This window comes from Hyla sarda, unplaced genomic scaffold, assembly GCF_029499605.1.
Source record: "Hyla sarda isolate aHylSar1 unplaced genomic scaffold, aHylSar1.hap1 scaffold_73, whole genome shotgun sequence".
Lineage (NCBI taxonomy): Eukaryota > Metazoa > Chordata > Amphibia > Anura > Hylidae > Hyla > Hyla sarda.
The window spans coordinates 551,207-573,577 of NW_026610751.1; the positions used below are offsets into that span (position 1 = coordinate 551,207).

At 46.0% G+C, this 22,371-nt stretch overlaps 1 protein-coding gene across 1 annotated transcript in view; it reads left to right on the forward strand.

Moving 5' to 3' along the window:
- LOC130344686 (V-set domain-containing T-cell activation inhibitor 1-like) overlaps positions 1 to 22,371 on the forward strand; it is a 106,735-nt gene that overhangs the window by 17,762 nt on the left and 66,602 nt on the right. Inside the window, exon 3 of the mRNA XM_056554466.1 lies at positions 147 to 214. Within this exon, the coding sequence (XP_056410441.1) occupies positions 147 to 214 (68 nt within the window). The remainder of the gene's footprint in view (positions 1 to 146; positions 215 to 22,371) is intronic.

The following is a 22,371-nucleotide window of genomic DNA, read 5'->3' on the forward strand; positions in this document are numbered from 1 at the left end:
TTAGGCCGTCTCTCTCCTAAATACCAATGACTGATCACCGCTCATACAGGACACACGGGGCCCCTAGAGATCAGACACTCGTTACATCTCCTGATCATTGTTTTAGGGAATAACCTGACTTATAATGTCTCTCTCTTTATACACAGACTCCTATTCATAATATTCCTTCTCCTTGTGGTTGTAATCGGCCTCATTATTGGCCTCTGTGTGCCAGGTAAGTGGTGGATGTATGTACACAGTGACCTCACCAGCAGAATAGTGAGTACAGCTCTGGAGAATAATACAGGATATAACTCAGGATCAGTACAGGATAAGTAATGTAATGTATGTACACAGTGACCTCACCAGCAGAATAGTGAGTACAGCTCTGGAGTATAATACAGGATATAACTCAGGATCAGTACAGGATAAGTAATGTAATGTATGTACACAGTGACCTCACCAGCAGAATAGTGAGTACAGCTCTGGAGTATAATACAGGATATAACTCAGGATCAGTACAGGATAAGTAATGTATGTACACAGTGATCTCACCAGCAGAATAGTGAGTACAGCTCTGGAGTATAATACAGGATATAACTCAGGATCAGTACAGGATAAGTAATGTAATGTATGTACACAGTGATCTCACCAGCAGAATAGTGAGTACAGCTCTGGAGTATAATACAGGGATCAGTACAGGATAAGTAATGTAATGTATGTACACAGTGATCTCACCAGCAGAATAGAGAGTACAGCTCTGGGGTATAATACAGGATATAACTCAGGATCAGTACAGGATAAGTAATGTAATGTATGTACACAGTGACCTCACCAGCAGAATAGTGAGTACAGCTCTGGAGTATAATACAGGATATAACTCAGGATGAGTACAGGATAAGTAATGTAATGTATGTACACAGTGACCTCACCAGCAGAATAGTGAGTACAGCTCTGGAGTATAATACAGGATATAACTCAGGATCAGTACAGGATAAGTAATGTATGTACACAGTGATCTCACCAGCAGAATAGTGAGTACAGCTCTGGAGTATAATACAGGATATAACTCAGGATCAGTACAGGATAAGTAATGTAATGTATGTACACAGTGATCTCACCAGCAGAATAGTGAGTACAGCTCTGGGGTATAATACAGTATATAATCAGGATCAGTACAGGATAAGTAATGTAATGTATGTACACAGTGATCTCACCAGCAGAATAGTGAGTACAGCTCTGGAGAGAGGTTGGGTGTGTCTGAGCTCCTGTTACTTCCAGACTCTTCCAGTGAAGCAGTGATTTCCATCCGCCCCTCCCCAGGTGTGTGGCAGATACCTGGGTAGAGGGTTTTCCTGCTATGGAGCCCCAGGAGGCTTCATCTTGCACGCCCCGTACCCGGCCGGCGGGGGGTGCAAAGGAAAATGTGACGGCCAGCAGCCAGGATGGGGTGAGACGATCCACCAGGGCCCATCGCCATGTGGGGCCCCCTCCCCCATCCCCAGCTGGGAGCTGCAAGGCTTCCAGCAAAAGTTCCTCTGGGAAAAGAAACTCATCCAGGCAGAGGAGTGGAGTGAAGGCTTCTACCTCGAGCTCCTCAGAACCCCAGCAATGGGGGGTCAAGGGGCCAAGGGAATCCCTGGAGACTTTCGGATCTAGAATCCAGGCAAAGATGGCCCAATATGAACGGCTTGGGAAACAGCTTCGTGGTCTTAGAGAAGACATAAAGTTTACAACTTACCAGGCGGATACAGCAGCCAAGGGCAAGAGAGCAGCGTTCACTGCAAAGGTGAGAGCACTAAAGAAAGAGGTGGAGGAGATTGTGCAGCTGAGAGCAGACATTGTGGCTGGAGCCGGCTTCTTCAGTGAGAAGATTCTAAATGAAGAGAGGTTCCCCAAAAAGGGGGTCTCCAGAGGTGCAGAAAAAGAAAGTCACCAAGATGAGAGTGAGGAGGAGGAGGAGATGGAGGAAGGTGAGGAGGGGGATGTGAGTGAGGGGGATATGGACACGGGTTCTGTTTGTACCACCACTGTTACCCCAGACCCCCACTTACCCTCAGTGAGGACTACATAAACCCGGCTCAGGTGGCCTTACCTCCCTCCAGTGAGGATGATGAGGATGGCAGTGACTGTAGTGATTGCAGCGGCTTGGCAGATGGGGGTCTCCTGCAGGCAATTGTTATGCAGGAGTCCCCCACTCGTCTAGAAAATTTTTCTTTGGGGGATGATTTGGGCCCAGAGGAGAAGAAAAAAGCGAAGGGCAAGAAGAGGAAGAAGACACAGGCAGTGAAGTTTGTCTTTGCTCCCTTCCAACAGCCTGGGTCGGCTGAAAAGTCGGTTCAGGGTGCTGGGTCCCCCAATCTGCCAGACCCCATTTCTGTAGTGGAGCGGGGCCAGCATGGGGGATACAGTAGTGCACCCAAAATGGCCGCGGGTGCTATAGAAAAAAAAGGGCACCCTCCTGTGAGGGGGGAGGGTGTCCAGGCACCAGAAAATAGCGGCAGATTTACCAATTTGGGGGGCGGTCCCCCGATTGAAGCTGGCAGTATAGGTCCTGGTGCCGGACCTTGTTGGTTCAGGGGGCGGTCCCCTAGGTTACACAGTTGGTACCAGTTCTGGCGCGTCGGGACTCTCCCCTGTGAAGGGGGAGGTTCTGCGCCCGTCAGCTGCAGTAAGCGGGGCGGGAGTGCATCCGGTGGGACAGCTCCCGCCAAAATCTATGGCGCTGTGCGAGGGGGCGGAGCCTGTGTCCGTGCCCCAGAAGACTGAACGGAGGAGCTGTGCAGCGCTGATCCTTAAGCCAGCAACCCTTGTACACGGAGCTATAGACCAAGCCAGCCCGGCCTCTAATACATCAAGGGACAGTGTAGGCAAGAGTGAAAGTGAGGGAAAAAATGTGACTAAAAATGGTGCAGAATTTGAGTTATAGTGTGCATGGGAGGAGTTGTGGTAGCAGTGTGGATGAGGGAGGAACTTGTGGGGTGCAAGAGAAGGGTGCAAGTGGAGTGCACGAGAGGGGTGCAAGAGAGGGGTGGTAGTGGAGCGCAAGAGAGGGGTGCAAGTGGAGCGCAAGAAAGGGGTGGTAGTGGAGCGCAAGAAAGGGGTGGTAGTGGAGCGCAAGAAAGGGGTGGTAGTGGAGCGCAAGAGAGGGGTGGTAGTGGAATGCCAGAGAGAGGATTGGTGGCAGACACCTCTGTTAAGAATAAGGGTGCTGGTTTGGGGTCTGGATCAGGTTCTGGTTCGACTGCCCCCCCGGTAGTGGCTGCTTCTCCCAGAAGCTATGCCAGCGTCACTGCCGGGGGATCCCCATCTCCGTCTGGCTCTGGGGGTCACTTACAACAGCGCCTCCTGGAGGCTCTACGTAGGGGAGACAGGTCAATCCATGTAGAGGGGAGGGGTGAGGTTGACCTGTCTTTTTGGATAGAAAGACATGGCTTAGGCGCATTCCGAGAACATAATGGCGAGGTGTTCTGGTCCCTCCCGACATCCGGGCAGGAAAGTGGCCGTAGGAATGTGGTCCGTTTAGTGTGGAGGGGCGAAGATGTGTGTCCGCCTCGGGGTAAGGTGGTTGAGCTCCTCCTCCAAATGGAATTCAGGGCAAGTGACATCTTTGCCCTGATCCACCCCTACGCAACTTCTGAGTTTGACATCAGCTTTGTTCGGCCGGAGGGTCTTGAACTTTTCTGGTCGAACTATGAGGTGCTGAAAAGCGAGCCCGGCTGGCGGGATTTTGCCGTAAAGGCGATATCCCGTCAGAATTTGACCAAGAAAGTGACCGTTTTGACACGTAACGAGTCACTATCTTGCTATGACATCATGACCTGGCTCAGCCGATATGGTGATGTGACGGACATGCCAAAAAAGAACTATGACGAACATGGGATCTGGTCTGGGGCCTGGATATTTTCCGTCAAACTGAAGCGTTCGGGGAGCACTGTTGCCCACATCCCATCAGCTGCTTTTCTTGGGAGAGACAGAATCCAAATTTTCTACCAGGGGCAGCCCAAGGTCTGTCACAGATGTGGCAGCCCCACCCACTTTAGCGCAGCCTGTACTGTGCAGGTCTGTGCTCTGTGTGGTGGGGTAGGTCATCTTGCCGCATCCTGTAGGCAGATCAGGTGTCATCTGTGTGGTGTCTTAGGACACCCTTTCAGCCGTTGTCCTAGCGCCTTTGCCCGTGCGACGGTCACCTTGGCTGGAGACAGCAGTAATGTTGCCTCAGCTGGGGAGGGCACGAGTGCGGGTGAAGGTGCAACAGGGTCAGTGAAGAGGAAAAGTCCCGCCAAGCTGAGGCGGGAGGCTAATCGCAGAAGGAGCAGGGAACTGGAGAGTTCCCATGTGGCAGGGGTAGCTTCTGGCCCTGCTCCAGAGGTTAGTCCTGAAACTGCTGAGGCCCTGGAGGAGAATGTGCTGGATGAGGAAATGGGGAGAATCTGTAAAGAAGAGGGCAGCAAGGCCGATCTTTCCGATTCCTCCCACTATGAAAGTGTGGATGAGGAGGGTGAAGAGAGGCCAAAATAGAAGGGCAGTAAAGGGAGAAAGAAGAGGTCAGAGCCCTCTAGTCCCCGTGCTACGGACCAGGTCCCAAGCGGAAGCTTACCTGCCCCCCCTCTGATTGATCTGTCTAACCGGTACTCTGTCCTTGAAGACATCTCCTCCCCCTCCATGGAGGGGGGGGGATCAAGGATGGGGTGCCTGAAGTGGGGGAGCCTCCAGGGGGAACTGGGCCCTGTCCACATGGGGCAATTTCCTCAGGGGATGGGGCCAAACCAGAGCCAGGCGGAGATGGCGATTTAAAAATGGACCAGTCTGAGTCCAAAAAAAGGTTTAAAGAGAAAGAAGCCTCCTCTTCCGGGGATGAGGGGGTAAAGAAAAAACAGAAATGAGGGGGTTAGGGCTATCTAACTCAATCACCCATGATGGCGGCACTCACCCCATTGACGCTGGCATCTATTAACTGTGCCAGCATAAAGTCTGATACGGCTAGATTCGCAGCCTTTGATTTTCTCGGCCGTGTTGAAGCCGATATTTTGTATCTGCAGGAGACCAGGTTGTCAGATCTTGCCTCTCTGGTAAAAGCCAGGAGAGAGTGGAGGCGTAGCCCCTCCCACTGGTCTCTTGCGGCTGAGCCGTATAGTGGGGTGGCGGTCCATTTTACCGCTCCTGTTGAATGCAGACGGGTTATTGAGTTAGAAATGGGGAGGTGCCTGATCTTAGATGTCCTCATGAAGGGGCAAGAGCTCCGGCTCATTAACATCTACGCCCCACAAACCAAGTGGGGACGAAAAGATCTCTTTATGAGGATTAAGCCCTTTCTTTTTACAAGCCGACAGGTGATCTTTGGAGGGGATTTCAATACTGTCACGAGATCCCAAGATAGGAGAGGCTCCAATGATCGGCTGGCTTATGATAGCATAGCTCTCAATAGTATAGTTAGGGAAGCTCGCCTAGAGGACGCCCACATCCGGAGCCCCTCAGGCCACGCGGGTTTCACCTATCATCGAGGTAGCTGCAGGTCTAGAATAGACAGGTTTTATTTGAAGGAGGAAGCTGTCTCTTCTGCAGTGTCCGTGGTTGAGGTGGAGTTCTCCGATCACTGTATGATTTTGTTTTCCCTGAATGTTTCAGAGACCCCTCGGATGGGTAAAGGTTATTGGAAGCTGAATTCGTCCCTCCTGGAGGAAGCGGAGGTAAGACAGTCCTTTGAGGATTTTCTTCAGAGTCAGGTACCTTTACTGGGCCTATGTAGTAGTAAGTCAGAGTGGTGGGAGATGTTCAAGAAGCGGGTTGCGGGTTTCTTCCGCCAGCTCTCGAGCCTCAGGTCCCTGAATAGGTACCGCCTGTATCAGGGTCTGAGGAGGAAACTCGAGCTTCTCGTCTCGACTGGAGGTAGCCGAGAGGATATCTCCAGAGTGAAGTCCTTGCTGATGAGGTGTCAGTACGATAGGCACGCATCTTTGGTTTTTGAGAGGGATTTCGGGAAGTACCGCTCGCCCGACCCTTACAGAACCTGTAAGATGTCAGTGATTAGTAAAGTCATTTCAGGACTGATTGATAGTACGGGATCTCTGAATCGGTCCAGATCAGGGATCTTGGAGGTCGTCAGATCCTTCTACTCGCACCTCTTGGGAAGGAAGGATCTAGATCGAGACGGGATGTCGGCTTTCCTGGCTGAAACCATTCCTGAGCCAGGGGTAGACCCCTCTCTTCATGTTTTGGCAGAAAAAATCAGGGAAGAGGAAGTGAGACTGGCGATCGAGGGGCTCGCCCCCAAGAAGTCACCAGGTCCGGATGGATTAACATCCGAGTGGTACAAGACCTTTAAGGAGTCTTTAGCTCCCCTCTTGACTGAGGTATTCAATGAGTGTCTCTCCTCGGGCACTCTGCCGAAGTCAATGAGGAGGTCAGCCCTGATTCTTCTCTCAAAGGGTAAAGATCCCAGCCGTATTGAGAATTGGAGGCCCATAGCTCTTCTCAATACGGACAGGAAGCTTCTGGCCAAGATACTGTTTAATTGGCTGGTGAAGTTTGCACCCCGGCTCCTTTCGGGGGCCCAGCACTGCTCTGTTCCAGGCCGAAGCACCTTAAGTGCTGTTCTCGGTGTCCGGGAGGCAGTGGAGCGGAGTAGTGCAGGTCTCTGGAAGGGGTACTTGCTGTCCCTGGATCAGGCCAAAGCATTTGATCGGGTGAACCATGAGTACCTCTGGTCCGTCCTCCTGAGATATGGCTTACCGTGTGCTTTTATTAATTGGCTTAAGACCTTATATGCAGGGGCAGAGAGTTTCCCGCTGGTGAACGGTTGGTCTGGCCGCTCTTTTGAGGTGGGGTCCGGAGTCCGACAGGGTTGTCCTTTGAGCCCGCTTTTATACGTGTTCGCAATCGATCCCTTCGTCCGGAGGGTAGATTGTGGGCCGTTGGCGGGAGTCGGGATGAGTCTGGCAGAGCTGGATGTCGCCCAGAGAGTGGTGGCGTACGCTGATGATGTCACCATTTTCGTGTCCTCGAGAGAGGAGGTCGATGTGGTGATGTCGGAGGTGAAACGCTACTCGGAGGCATCCGGGTCTAAGATCAACCGGGATAAGTGTGAAAGTCTCTGGCTGGGAGGGGGAGATCCCACTTTTGATCTCCCGGACACCCTCCCAGGGCCCCAAGACTCAGCAAAAATTCTGGGCATCACATTCGGCCAGGATGATTACCCCACCAAAAACTGGGACGGTAAGCTACAGGATGCCACTCATAGGGTGGATCAGTGGAAGGGTTGGTCTATGACCCTCAGGGAAAGGGTACACCTGATCAAATCGTACCTGCTCCCCTTGTTTATCTATCTGGGCAGCGTATGTATCTTGCCAGATGCCTACTACACTAGGATCTACAGCCTGTTTTTCCAACTGTTATGGGGGAACAGGATGAACCTAGTCAAGAGAGAGGTTACGTACCGCACGAGGAGACTAGGGGGTTTATCTATGGTAAACCCTGTGGTGTTCTTAACAAACACCTTCTTGAAAGCCAACATTGCAAACCTCTGGAAAGAGAGGGCTCCTCCGTGGGTACTCTCCTGCAGGGAATGGTTTCGGCCTTTCTTCCAGGAATGGGAGACAGGAGGGCAAGTGAAGGACCTCCGTACGCCCCATGGGCATCTTCCGGCTTACGCTACCCCGACTCTGAAGGCGATACGCCGGTGGGGTCTGGGAGTGTGGGAGATCAGGACCCAGTCAAGGCAGTTCCTTGACAAACGGGTTCTGTTGACCCACTTCCAGAAGCCTCTGGCGCTCAGGGACTGCCCAGGTCGGGATCTGAGGGTGGGGTTGTATCTCTTAAATATGAAAAGGATCCCCCAGAAGTTTTGGGACTTGGCCTGGCGCTGCTTTCAGGGGAAGCTATATGTGAGGGACAATTTGAAGTGCAGGAGATCTGATGACCGGGGATGTCCCCGAGAAGAGTGCGGGGACATGCTGGAAAGCATGGACCATTTCCTGCTTCATTGTCCCTTTAATATAAGGGTCTACAACCGGGTGGGCGCTTCCATTGGCTGGAGTCAACTTGCCGGCCTCACCTATCCAGAGTGGGCTTATGGGGCATTCAGGAACCTGGGTGGCCGAGATCGGGGCACTTTGTTTTTAGTCAGCTTAGTGGTTAGGTACTACACGTGGAATGCACGGTGTTTAGTGTCTAATCAGCGCAAAGTCCTCTCCGAGGTGGAGGTCTGTAGGAACATCACCGGTGACCTCGGGAAGATCAGGTCTTTGGAGTATGGCAGTCTTGGTACCAGTAGGGCTTCTCTCCTATGGAGAGGGTTTTCTTTTGATGTGCCCTAGGTACTAGACCTTTTGGGTAGAGTACCCTTGTTTTTGTTAGGGACAGTGATGCAGGGACAGGGTTAGGGTGATAGTAGGGTCAGTTTATCTTTAGGGATAATGGTAGGGTGAGAGGTAGGGTGCAGTTAGGGAAAGAATATACATTTTGTATGTATCAGGATTGCCATCCTTCTTCCTGGTGGTGGGCTAATGCATGTGCACCATAGCTTTTTGTTTTGTTTTCAGATGCTATGGTTATGAAGGGCTTACAGGCACCGAACTTGGGCCTAAAGTGGGTTGTATTGTTTGCTTATGTATGTTAAAGCTGGTTATGGTTAAGTTGGTTGGGAGGAGTTCTAGGTTGGGAGGGTATATTTGTGGGTGGTGGTGGTCTTTTCTTTTGGTGGACCTGGCATGGGTCAGTTGTGTACTGGACATTGAGGACTATGAACTGTATGGAAAAAACTCTGACCCATGTACAGGAGGGCGGGTGGTGTGGGTGAAGGGTCAGTTTAGTGTAGAATGTTCTTTTATATTTGTAGGTGTGTTTTCTATTTATTTATAGGTGTATATAGTTTGTGTATAGTATTGTACATAGTAGTGTATATAGTTAGTTATGTATATAGTATGTATAATGTATGTTATATTATTATTTAAAAAAAAAATTTATTTAATTTTTTTTTATTTATTTATTTATTTTTTTATATATTTTTTTTCAAGTATATAGTATTTATAGTAGAGATAGACATGGCAGTCGAACCAGTTTTGTTTTTGTAGTAATGTCTCTTTAGTATCCCGTTGTGGATTTATTTTCTTTGGTTTATATATGTAGTATGTAGTAAAGATGTGTGTAAGCATGTGTGTATTGTGTTTTCTGAGATATTTTCCCGAGTTTGGGTATTTTGAGTTGAATTTAATTTATTTATTTATTTATTTTTGGTTTCTTGGTTAAATGTAGTTAATATATGGATATATATGTGTGCATGTGTGAGTTTGGTATAGTGTTATTATTATTATTATTAATATTATTATTTAAAAAAAAAAAACATGGTGTGCAGTGTGAGTGCTTGTTGTGTTTTCTATGTATGATTTTTCCCGAGTTTGGGTGTTTTGAGTTAAAGCGAAATAGTGCTATATTTATGTTTCTTATGAGTGTGTTGTTTGGCTATGAAAGGTGTAGTTATAATATTTCTAGTTCTAGTAGGAAAGCTGGGCTGGCCGGTTAGGCAGGATTTTTGTTCTTTTATTTAAATGTAAAGTTTGGGTTTATGTTATTTCATGTTGTTGTTTTCCGTTATGGCAAAGTTGTGCTGGTTTATGTTTTGTTATGATTTATATTTTTCTAATAAAAGATTTACAGGATATAACTCAGGATCAGTACAGGATAAGTAATGTAATGTATGTACACAGTGATCTCATCAGCAGAATAGTGAGTACAGATCTGGGGTATAATACAGGATATAACTCAGGATCAGTACAGAATAAGTAATGTAATGTATGTACACAGTGACCTCACCAGCAGAATAGTGAGTACAGCTCTGGAGTATAATACAGGATATAACTCAGGATCAGTACAGGATAAGTAATGTATGTACATAGTGACCTCACCAGCAGAATAGTGAGTACAGCTCTGGAGTATAATACAGGATATAACTCAGGATCAGTACAGGATAAGTAATGTAATGTATGTACACAGTGACCTCACCAGCAGAATAGTGAGTACAGCTCTGGGGTATAATACAGGATATAACTCAGGATCAGTACAGGATAAGTAATGTAATGTATGTACACAGTGACCTCACCAGCAGAATAGTGAGTACAGCTCTGGAGTATAATACAGGATATAACTCAGGATCAGTACAGGATAAGTAATGTAATGTATGTACACAGTGACCTCACCAGCAGAATAGTGAGTACAGCTCTGGAGTATAATACAGGATATAACTCAGAATCAGTACAGGATAAGTAATGTAATGTATGTACACAGTGACCTCACCAGCAGAATAGTGAGTACAGCTCTGGAGTATAATACAGGATATAACTCAGGATCAGTACAGGATAAGTAATGTAATGTATGTACACAGTGACCTCACCAGCTGAATAGTGAGTACAGCTCTGGAGCATAATACAGGATATAACTCAGGATCAGTACAGGATAAGTAATGTAATGTATGTACACAGTGACCTCACCAGCAGAATAGTGAGTACAGCTCTGGGGTATAATACAGGATATAACTCAGGATCAGTACAGGATAAGTAATGTAATGTATGTACACAGTGACCTCACCAGCAGAATAGTGAGTACAGCTCTGGAGTATAATACAGGATATAACTCAGGATCAGTACAGGATAAGTAATGTAATGTATGTACACAGTGACCTCACCAGCAGAATAGTGAGTACAGCTCTGGAGTATAATACAGGATATAACTCAGAATCAGTACAGGATAAGTAATGTAATGTATGTACACAGTGACCTGACCAGCAGAATAGTGAGTACAGCTCTGGAGTATAATACAGGATATAACTCAGGATCAGTACAGGATAAGTAATGTAATGTATGTACACAGTGACCTCACCAGCTGAATAGTGAGTACAGCTCTGGAGCATAATACAGGATATAACTCAGGATCAGTACAGGATAAGTAATGTACTGTATGTACACAGTGACCTAACCAGCAGAATAGTGAGTGCAGCTCTGGGGTATAATACCGGATATAACTCAGGATCAGTACAGGATAAGTAATGTATGTACACAGTGACATCACCAGCAGAATAGTGAGTACAGCTCTGGAGTATAATACAGGATATAACTCAGGATCAGTACAGGATAAGTAATGTAATGTATGTACACAGTGACCTCACCAGCAGAATAGTGAGTACAGCTCTGGAGTATAATACAGGATATAACTCAGGATCAGTACAGGATAAGTAATGTAATGTATGTACACAGTGACCCCACCAGCAGAATAGTGAGTACAGCTCTGGAGTATAATACAGGATATAAATCGGGATTTTCCTAGCTATCGTGACGGAAAATATAAGTTATATGAAGACAGGAGGCGAGTATCTTGCATTAAATCTTTCTTTTTAATGCCCATAGCAGAAAACTACAACATTTTATATACTTAATATAGAAAAATATTTCATTAAACTACAATTCCCAGCAGCCCCTGGATCCTCCCTCCCATGGGTCGTCGACCCTATATAAGGGGCTGTCTGGATCTCTTTCTTTCGTGCGAACTTCGGAACAGCGCACAGCATCACAACACAGCGAAGCACTCCAACGGCAATCGAAACTCCGTGTCCGGAAACCGAATGTCAGGGCCAACCGGGCCTCGACCAACTGTGTTCTAACTGGAACAGAAAACAGAACGGCTGTCACTCAGGAACTCTTCAGTTTCATCCCCGAAAACGGAAGTTCCGCTCCTCAATAACCTGAAATGAGAGAAAACACCATAACAGGGATGGGCAAGGAGGGAAGATACTCGCCTCCTGTCTTCATATAACTTATATTTTCCCTCACGATTAGTGTTGCTCGCGAATATTCGCAATTCGAATTTTATTCGCGAATATCGCATATTCGCGAATTCTCGAATATTCGCGAATATAGCGCTATATATTCGTAATTACGAATATTCGTTTATTTTATTTTATTTTTTTTCACAGTACACATCACAGTGATCATCCCTCTCTGCTTCCAGCTTGTGTGGTGTAAAGAAGGCTCTAATACTACTGTGTGAGACCGGTGTGCGAATTTTCACATATGCGAAAATTTACATATGCGAATTTCCGCATATGCGAAATTTCGCATATGTTAATTTTCGCACAACGCGAATATTCGCATATGCGAAAATACAACGAGGATATTACGAATATGCGAATATTCGCGAATATGACGAATATTCGTCCATATATTCGCGAATATTCGCGAATTCGAATATGGCCTATGCCGCTCAACACTAGTCACGATAGCTAGGAAAATCTCGATTTATATATCAGACAGGAGGCTCATATCTTGCAAATTTAAAGCTAAATAAGGTGATCATGAATACAAAGAGTAGACACGTCAGAGGACAGACACAGACACATGTTCTTGAGGTCTAAAATAGAACTGCCTAAAAGTCGACTCGGACGACCAATTAGCGGGCAATAGAAGGTCCGAGAGCGAGCCTCCTGAAGTGACCACTTTAGTGGCCATAGCCCCTCTAGAAGAGTGGGCACCAAAAAGAGAAATATCAATTCCAGCCATTTCCATGGCTGATCTCACCCACCTGGCCAAAGTAGCCGAGGATACCGGAAGGTGAGGCTTGACATAGGAAATCAATAATTGAGTATGACTAACGGATCGCAACACTGCAGTCCGCGACTCGTACATTTGCAGACATCGCACCACACACAGTCGTGGGTGATCAGGAAAAAAGGGGTAGAAGACTGACTGAAGTCTCGTCTTAGTTCTACGGACCACAGGGAACCGTACCCCTTCTGGTGAAAACTGGCGCCGAGATACGTCCAAAGCTTTTACATCTGACACCCTTTTTATGGACACCAAACACAAAAGGGTTGTGAGCTTTAGAGATAAGTTCTTCAGAGAGAGGACGTCATTGTCCTCCCAGGAGGAAAAAAGTTCCAACACTCGGGAGACATCCCAAGTCGATTGGTACCTAGGACGGGGAGGACGCTTGAATTTCACTCCCCGTAAAAGCCTACATACCAAAGGATGTTTACCTACTGGTAACGCGTCCAACGGACAATGATATGCCGATATGACAGATCGATAAACGTTTAGCGAACTATAAGACTTGCCAGCCTCAAAAGAGTCTGCAAGATAGTTCACTACGACTGATACAGGTGCTTGAACGGCATCAATTTGCCGTTGATCACACCAACGAACCCACAGGGCCCAGGCAGATCTATATGCCGATCTAGTCCCTGAGGCCCAGGCCAAGGCGAGGAGGTCATTACCGACGTCTGCGACCCTGAAACCAACCACGCTCGGAGTGGAAGGCTGTCTTCCAATATCAGAGGGTGATAACCCTTGATCGGGTTCGTGAGAAGTTGAGGCGAATGAGGAATCAACCGAGAGTAGTCGGTTGACATCCCCAGCAACAGAGGAAACCACGGCTGCGTTGGCCACCAAGGGGTGATCAGTAGTGTTGCTCGCGAATATTCGCAATTCGAATTTTATTCGCGAATATCGCATATTCGCGAATTCGCTAATATTCGCGAATATAGCGCTATATATTCGTAATTACGAATATTCGTTTTTTATTTTTATTTTTTTTTCACAGTACACATCACAGTGATCATCCCTCTCTGCTTCCAGCTTGTGTGGTGTAAAGAAGGCTCTAATACTACTGTGTGAGACCGGTGTGCGAATGTTCGCATATACGAAAATTTGCATATGCTAATATTTGCATATGCGAATTTTCACATATGTTAATTTTCGCACACGCGAATATTCACATATGCGAAAATACAACGAGAATATTACGAATATGCGAATATTCGCGAATATGACGAATATTCGTCCATATATTCGCGAATATTCGCGAATTCGAATATGGCCTATGCCGCTCAACACTAGTGATCAGCACTACCGTCGCCCTCTGATTCGCTACTTGGAGAATTACTCTGGTAATCAGATTGAACGGAGGAAACACATAATGCGTCCCCTGCGACCATATCTGTCGGAATGCGTCCACTGCTGACGCCTCCGGATCCGGCCTCCAGCTGTAAAAGCGGGGTAATTGCTGGTTGAGACGAGAGGCGAAGAGGTCCGTATGTAACGGACCCCAAAGGTCCTTCAAGGCCAAAAATATCGACCGGTCCAGCGTCCAATCGCTGGAATCCGACAGGTAACGAGAATTCCAATCTGCCACCGTATTGGATACCCCAGGAAGATATTCTGCAACCGGAATGATATTCCGGGACAGACAAAAATGCCAGAAAGCGGACGCAGTGTCCGCTAGCACTCTGGACCTCGTGCCCCCCAAGCGGTTGACATATTGAACCGCTGCCACGTTGTCCATACGTAAAAGCACACACCTGTTGGATGTGTGGGGCAGAAAACTCCTGACAGCAAAGAATGCTGCCAACAGCTCTAAAGCATTGATGTGGAGGAGAGATTCCTCTGCGGACCATCTCCCTCCGGTGGTGTCTCGCCCGCAGCGAGCACGCCACCCTTGGCGGCTCGCATCGGACTCGATGATAATGTCCGGGAAGGAATTGAAAATAGTTCTGCCGTTCCATTCGACGGCATGATGAAGCCACCACTGCAACTCCTCTACCGACTCCGGACAGAGGGAGACCTCGTCCGCATAACGGAGACCCTGGCGTAGGTGGAGAGCTTTGAGTCTCTGAAGGGCCCGATAATGCAGCAGGGCTGGAAAAATCGCTTGAATAGAGGCCGACAACAGGCCGACTATGCGTGCGATCATCCGTAGGGATATACGACCCTTGCGCAGTATCCCCCTGATTTCCTTGCGAATCAGAGCCAATTTGGATCTTGGTAGCAATAGGATGGACCGACTGGTATCCACCAGAAAACCTAGGAATTCCATCTGCCTCGAGGGATTCAGCACCGATTTCTCGTAATTGATGAGGAAACCTAGTTCCGTAATCAGCGAAACCGCCCATTGGCTGTGTAGTAAGGCTTGCGACCTGGAACGTGCCATGATAAGCAGGTCGTCCAGGCATATGATTAGTCGTACCCCCCTGCTCCGAAGAGCAGCCACTACTGGTTTGAGCAACTTGGTGAAACACCAAGGGGCAGATGACAATCCGAACGGCAGGCAGGAGAACTGCCACATTCGGTTTCTCCATAGAAACCTTAGGAAAGGTTGGGAAGCGTTGTATATGGGGACGGTAAGATACGCGTCCTTCAAATCGATTTTCACTAGCCAATCCCCTGGCCAGAGAAGATCGCACAACAGATGGATTCCCTCCATCTTGAAGTGGCGGTAAGCCACATGTTGGTTGAGGTCCCTCAGGTTTATCACCTGGCGATAACCGCCATCTTTCTTCCTTACCAAGAAGATATTGCTGACAAACCCGGGCGATAGGGAATCTACTTCCTGCACCGCTTGTTTGGCCAAGAGCTCTTGAAGTTCGATGTCTATGAGCTCTACATTCTGAGCAGAAAACCGAATGGGTTGGGGTATAACATTTATTTCGGGAAGAGAATGGAACTCTATTTGGTAGCCGGCTACCATATTGAGGTTCCACACGTCTACCGTAATCGTGGACCAGACGTGGGAAAAATGCATCAGCCTGCCCCCCCACCAACGTGTGTGGAATCGCAAGTGGTAAAGAATATAAGAAAGAAATATAAGAATAAAAGAGAATAAAACAGACAAGAGGGGTGTATAGTAGTAACTATAGGACCCCAAAATCACTGAAAGCAACACACACAATTCCCATATACTTATCTGCCATGAGCAGAAAGAAAGAGGAGGAAGAGATCCAGACAGCCCCTTATATAGGGTCGACGACCCATGGGAGGGAGGATCCAGGAGCTGCTGGGAATTGTAGTTTAATGAAATATTTTTCTATATTAATTATATAAAATGTTGTAGTTTTCTGCTATGGGCATTAAAAAGAAAGATTTAATGCAAGATACTCGCCTCCTGTCTGATATATAACTCAGGATCAGTACAGGATAAGTAATGTTGAATGTTTCAGAGACCCCCCGGATGGGTAAAGGTTATTGGAAGCTGAATTCGTCCCTCCTGGAGGAAGCGGAGATAAGACAGTCCTTTGAGGATTTTCTTCAGAGTCAGGTACCTTTACTGGACCTTTGTAGTAGTAAGTCAGAGTTGTGGAAGAAGTTCAAGAAGCGGGTTGCGGGGTTCTTCCGCCAGCTCTCGAGCCTCAGGTCCCTGAACAGGTACCGCCTGTATCAGGGTCTGAGGAGGAAACTCGAGCTCCTTGTCTCGACTAGTGTTGCTCGCGAATATTCGCAATTCGAATATTATTCGCGAATATCGCATATTCGCGAATTTCGCGAATATAGCGCTATATATTCGTAATTACGAATATTCATTTTTTTTTTTTTTTTTTTTTTCTTTTCTTCACAGTACACATCACAGTGATCATCCCTCTCTGCTTCCAGCTTGTGTGGTGTAAAGAAGGCTCTAATACTACTGTACGAGACTGGCGTGCAAAATTTCGCATATGCGAAAATTAGCATATGCTAATTTTCGCATATGCGAATTTACGCGCGTGTTAATTTTGTATATGCCAATATTCACTTCTGTTAATTTTCGCATACGCGAACTTTCGCATATGCGAAAATAAAACGAGAATATAACGAATATGCGAATATTCGCGAATATATGACGAATATTCGTCCATATATTCGCGAATATTCGCGAATTCGAATATGGCCTATGCCGCTCAACACTAGTCTCGACTGGAGGTAGCCGAGAGGATATCTCCAGAGTGAAATCCTTGCTGATGAGGTGTCAGTACGATAGGCACGCATCTTTGGTTTTTGAGAGGGATTTCGGGAAATACCGCTCGCCCGACCCTTACAGAAACTGTAAGATGTCAGTGAGTAGTAAAGTAATTTCAGGACTGATCGATAGTACAGGATCTCTGAATCGGTCCAGATCAGGGATCCTGGAGATCGTCAGATCCTTCTACTCGCACCTCTTGGGAAGGATCTACAGGCTGCGCCATTTATACGGATACACCTTAATAAAATGGGAATGGTTGGTGATATTATCTTCCTGTTTGTGGCACATTAGTATATGTGAGGGGGGAAACATTTCAAGATGGGCGGTGACCATGACGGCCATTTTGAATCCAACTTTAGTTTTTTCAATAGGAAGAGGTTCATGTGACACATCAAACTTATTGGGAATTTCACAAGAAAAACAATGATGTGTTCGGTTTTAACGTAACTTTATTCTTTCATGAGTTATTTACAAGTTTCTGACCACTTATAAAATGTGTTCAATGTGCTGCCCATTGTGTTGGATTGTCAATGCAACCCTCTTCTCTATATACTGCTATATACTACTATATACACCGCAGGAGAAATGCTAGCACAGGCTTCCAGTATCCGTATACACTGCTATATACTACTATATACACCGCAGGAGAAATGCTAGCACAGGCTTCCAGTATCCGTATACACTGCTCTATACTACTATATACACCGCAGGAGAAATGCTAGCACAGGCTTCCAGTATCCGTATACACTGCTCTATACTACTATATACACCGCAGAAGAAATGCTAGCACAGGCCTCCAGTATCCGTATACACTGCTATATACTACTATATACACCGCAGGAGAAATGCTAGCACAGGCTTCCAGTATCCGTATACACTGCTATATACTACTATATACACCGCAGGAGAAATGCTAGCACAGGCTTCCAGTATCCGTATACACTGCTATATACTACTATATACACTGCAGGAAAAATGCTAGCACAGGCTTCCAGTATCCGTATACACTGCTATATACTACTATATACACCGCAGGAGAAATGCTAGCACAGGCTTCCAGTATCAGTATACACTGCTATATACTACTATATACACCGCAGGAGAAATGCTAGCACAGGCTTCCAGTACCCGTATACACTGCTATATACTACTATATACACAGAAGGAGAAATACTAGCACAGGCTCCAGTATACACTGCTAAATACTACTATATACACAGCAGGAGAAATACTAGCACAGGCTTCCAGTATCCGTATACACTGCTATATACTACTATATACACCGCAGGAGAAATGCTAGCACAGGCTTCCAGTACCCGTATACACTGCTATATACTACTATATACACAGCAGGAGAAATACTAGCACAGGCTTCCAGTATCCGTATACACTGCTCTATACTACTATATACACCGCAGGAGAAATGCCAGCACAGGCTTCCAGTATCCGTATACACTGCTATATACTACTATATACACCGCAGGAGAAATGCCAGCACAGGCTTCCAGTATCCGTATACACTGCTATATACTACTATATACACCGCAGGAGAAATGCCAGCACAGGCTTCCACTATCCGTATACACTGCTATATACTACTATATACACCGCAGGAGAAATGCCAGCACAGGCTTCCAGTATCCGTATACACTGCTATATTCTACTATATACACCGCAGGAGAAATAACAGCACAGGCTTCCGGTATCCGTATACACTGCTATATACTATTATATACACCGCAGGAGAAATGCTAGCACAGGCTTCCAGTATCCGTATACACTGCTATATACTACTATATACACCGCAGGAGAAATGCTAGCACAGGCTTCCAGTATCCGTATACACTGCTATATACTACTATATACACCGCAGGAGAAATGCCAGCACAGGCTTCCATATCCGTATACACTGCTATATACTACTATATACACTGCAGGAGGAATGCCAGCACAGGCTTCAGTATCCGTATACACTGCTATATACTACTATATACACCGCAGGAGAAATGCTAGCACAGGCTTCCAGTATCCGTATACACTGCTATATACTACTATATACACCGCAGGAGGAATGCCAGCACAGGCTTCAGTATCCGTATACACTGCTATATACTACTATATACACCGAAGGAGGAATGCCAGCACAGGCTTCCAGTATCTGTATACACTGCTATATACTACTATATACACCGCAGGAGAAATGCCAGCACAGGCTTCCAGTATCTGTATACACTGCAATATACTACTATATACACAGCAGGAGAAATGCTAGCATAGGCTTCCAGTATCCATATACACTGCTATATACTACTATATACACCGCAGGAGAAATGCTAGCAAGGCTTCCAGTATCCGTATACACTGCTATATACTACGATATACACCGCAGGAGAAATGCCAGCACAGGCTTCCAGCATCTGTATACACTGCTATATACTACTATATACACCGCAGGAGAAATGCTAGCACAGGCTTCCAGTATCCGTCTACACTGCTATATACTACTATATACACCGCAGGAGAAATGCTAGCACAGGCTTCCAGTATACACTGCTATATACTACTATATACACCCCAGGAGAAATGCTAGCACAGGCTTCCATTATCCATATACACTGCTATATACTACTATATACACCGCAGGAGAAATGCTAGCACAGGCTTCCAGTATCCACATACACTGCTATATACTACTATATACACCGCAGGAGAAATGCTAGCACAGGCTTCCAGTATCTGTATACAACGTTATATACTACTATATACACCGCAGGAGAAATGCTAGCACAGGCTTCCAGTATCCATATACACTGCTATATACTACTATATACACCGCAGGAGAAATGCTAGCACAGGCTTCCAGTATCTGTATACACTACTATATACATCGCAGGAGAAATGCTAGCACAGGCTTCCAGTATCCGTATACACTGCTATATACTACTATATACACCACAGGAGAAATGCTAGCACAGGCTTCCAGTATCTGTATACACTGCTATATACTACTATATACACCGCAGTAGAAATGCTTGCACAGGCTTCCAGTATCTGTATACAATGCTATATACTACTATATACACCGCAGGAGAAATGCTTGCAGAGGCTTCCAGTATATGTATACACTGCTATATATTACTATATACACCGCAGGAGAAATGCTAGCACAGGCTTCCAGTATCTGTATACACTGCTATATACTACTATATACACTGCAGGAGAAATGCTAGCACAGGCTTCTAGTATCTGTATACACTGCTATATACTACTATATACATCGCAGGAGAAATGCCAGCACAGGCTTCCAGTATCCGTATACACTGCTATATACTACTATTCACACCGCAGGAGAAATGCCAGCACAGGCTTCCACTATCCGTATACACTGCTATATACTACTATATACACCGCAGGAGAAATGCCAGCACAGGCTTCCAGTATCCGTATACACTGCTATATTCTACTATATACACCGCAGGAGAAATAACAGCACAGGCTTCCGGTATCCGTATACACTGCTATATACTATTATATACACCGCAGGAGAAATGCTAGCACAGGCTTCCAGTATCCGTATACACTGCTATATACTACTATATACACCGCAGGAGAAATGCTAGCACAGGCTTCCAGTATCCGTATACACTGCTATATACTACTATATACACCGCAGGAGAAATGCCAGCACAGGCTTCCATATCCGTATACACTGCTATATACTACTATATACACTGCAGGAGGAATGCCAGCACAGGCTTCAGTATCCGTATACACTGCTATATACTACTATATACACCGCAGGAGAAATGCTAGCACAGGCTTCCAGTATCCGTATACACTGCTATATACTACTATATACACCGCAGGAGGAATGCCAGCACAGGCTTCAGTATCCGTATACACTGCTATATACTACTATATACACCGAAGGAGGAATGCCAGCACAGGCTTCCAGTATCTGTATACACTGCTATATACTACTATATACACCGCAGGAGAAATGCCAGCACAGGCTTCCAGTATCTGTATACACTGCAATATACTACTATATACACAGCAGGAGAAATGCTAGCATAGGCTTCCAGTATCCATATACACTGCTATATACTACTATATACACCGCAGGAGAAATTCTAGCACAGGCTTCCAGTATCCGTATACACTGCTATATACTACTATATACACCGCAGGAGAAATGCTAGCAAGGCTTCCAGTATCCGTATACACTGCTATATACTACGATATACACCGCAGGAGAAATGCCAGCACAGGCTTCCAGCATCTGTATACACTGCTATATACTACTATATACACCGCAGGAGAAATGCTAGCACAGGCTTCCAGTATCCGTCTACACTGCTATATACTACTATATACACCGCAGGAGAAATGCTAGCACAGGCTTCCAGTATACACTGCTATATACTACTATATACACCCCAGGAGAAATGCTAGCACAGGCTTCCATTATCCATATACACTGCTATATACTACTATATACACCGCAGGAGAAATGCTAGCACAGGCTTCCAGTATCCATATACACTGCTATATACTACTATATACACCGCAGGAGAAATGCTAGCACAGGCTTCCAGTATCTGTATACAACGTTATATACTACTATATACACCGCAGGAGAAATGCTAGCACAGGCTTCCAGTATCCATATACACTGCTATATACTACTATATACACCGCAGGAGAAATGCTAGCACAGGCTTCCAGTATCTGTATACACTACTATATACTACTATATACATCGCAGGAGAAATGCTAGCACAGGCTTCCAGTATCCGTATACACTGCTATATACTACTATATACACCACAGGAGAAATGCTAGCACAGGCTTCCAGTATCTGTATACACTGCTATATACTACTATATACACCGCAGTAGAAATGCTTGCACAGGCTTCCAGTATCTGTATACAATGCTATATACTACTATATACACCGCAGGAGAAATGCTTGCAGAGGCTTCCAGTATATGTATACACTGCTATATATTACTATATACACCGCAGGAGAAATGCTAGCACAGGCTTCCAGTATCCATATACACTGCTATATACTACTATATACACTGCAGGAGAAATGCTAGCACAGGCTTCTAGTATCTGTATACACTGCTATATACTACTATATACATCGCAGGAGAAATGCCAGCACAGGCTTCCAGTATCCGTATACACTGCTATATACTACTATTCACACCGCAGGAGAAATGCTAGCACAGGCTTCCAGTATCTGTATACACTGCTATATACTACTATATACACCGCAGGAGAAATGCTAGCACAGGCTTCCAGTATCCGTATACACTGCTATATGCTACTATATACACCGCAGGAGAAATGCTAGAACAGGCTTCCAGTATCCGTATACACTGCTAAATACTACTATATACACCGCAGAAGAAATGCCAGCACAGGCTTCCAGTATCCGTATACACTGCTTTATACTGCTATATACACTGCAGGAGAAATGCTAGCACAGGCCTCCAGTATCTGTATACACTGCTATATACTACTATATACACCGCAGGAGAAATGCTAGCACAGGCTTCCATTATCCGTATACAATGCTATATACTACTATATACACCGCAGGAGATATGCTAGTACAGGCTTCCAGTA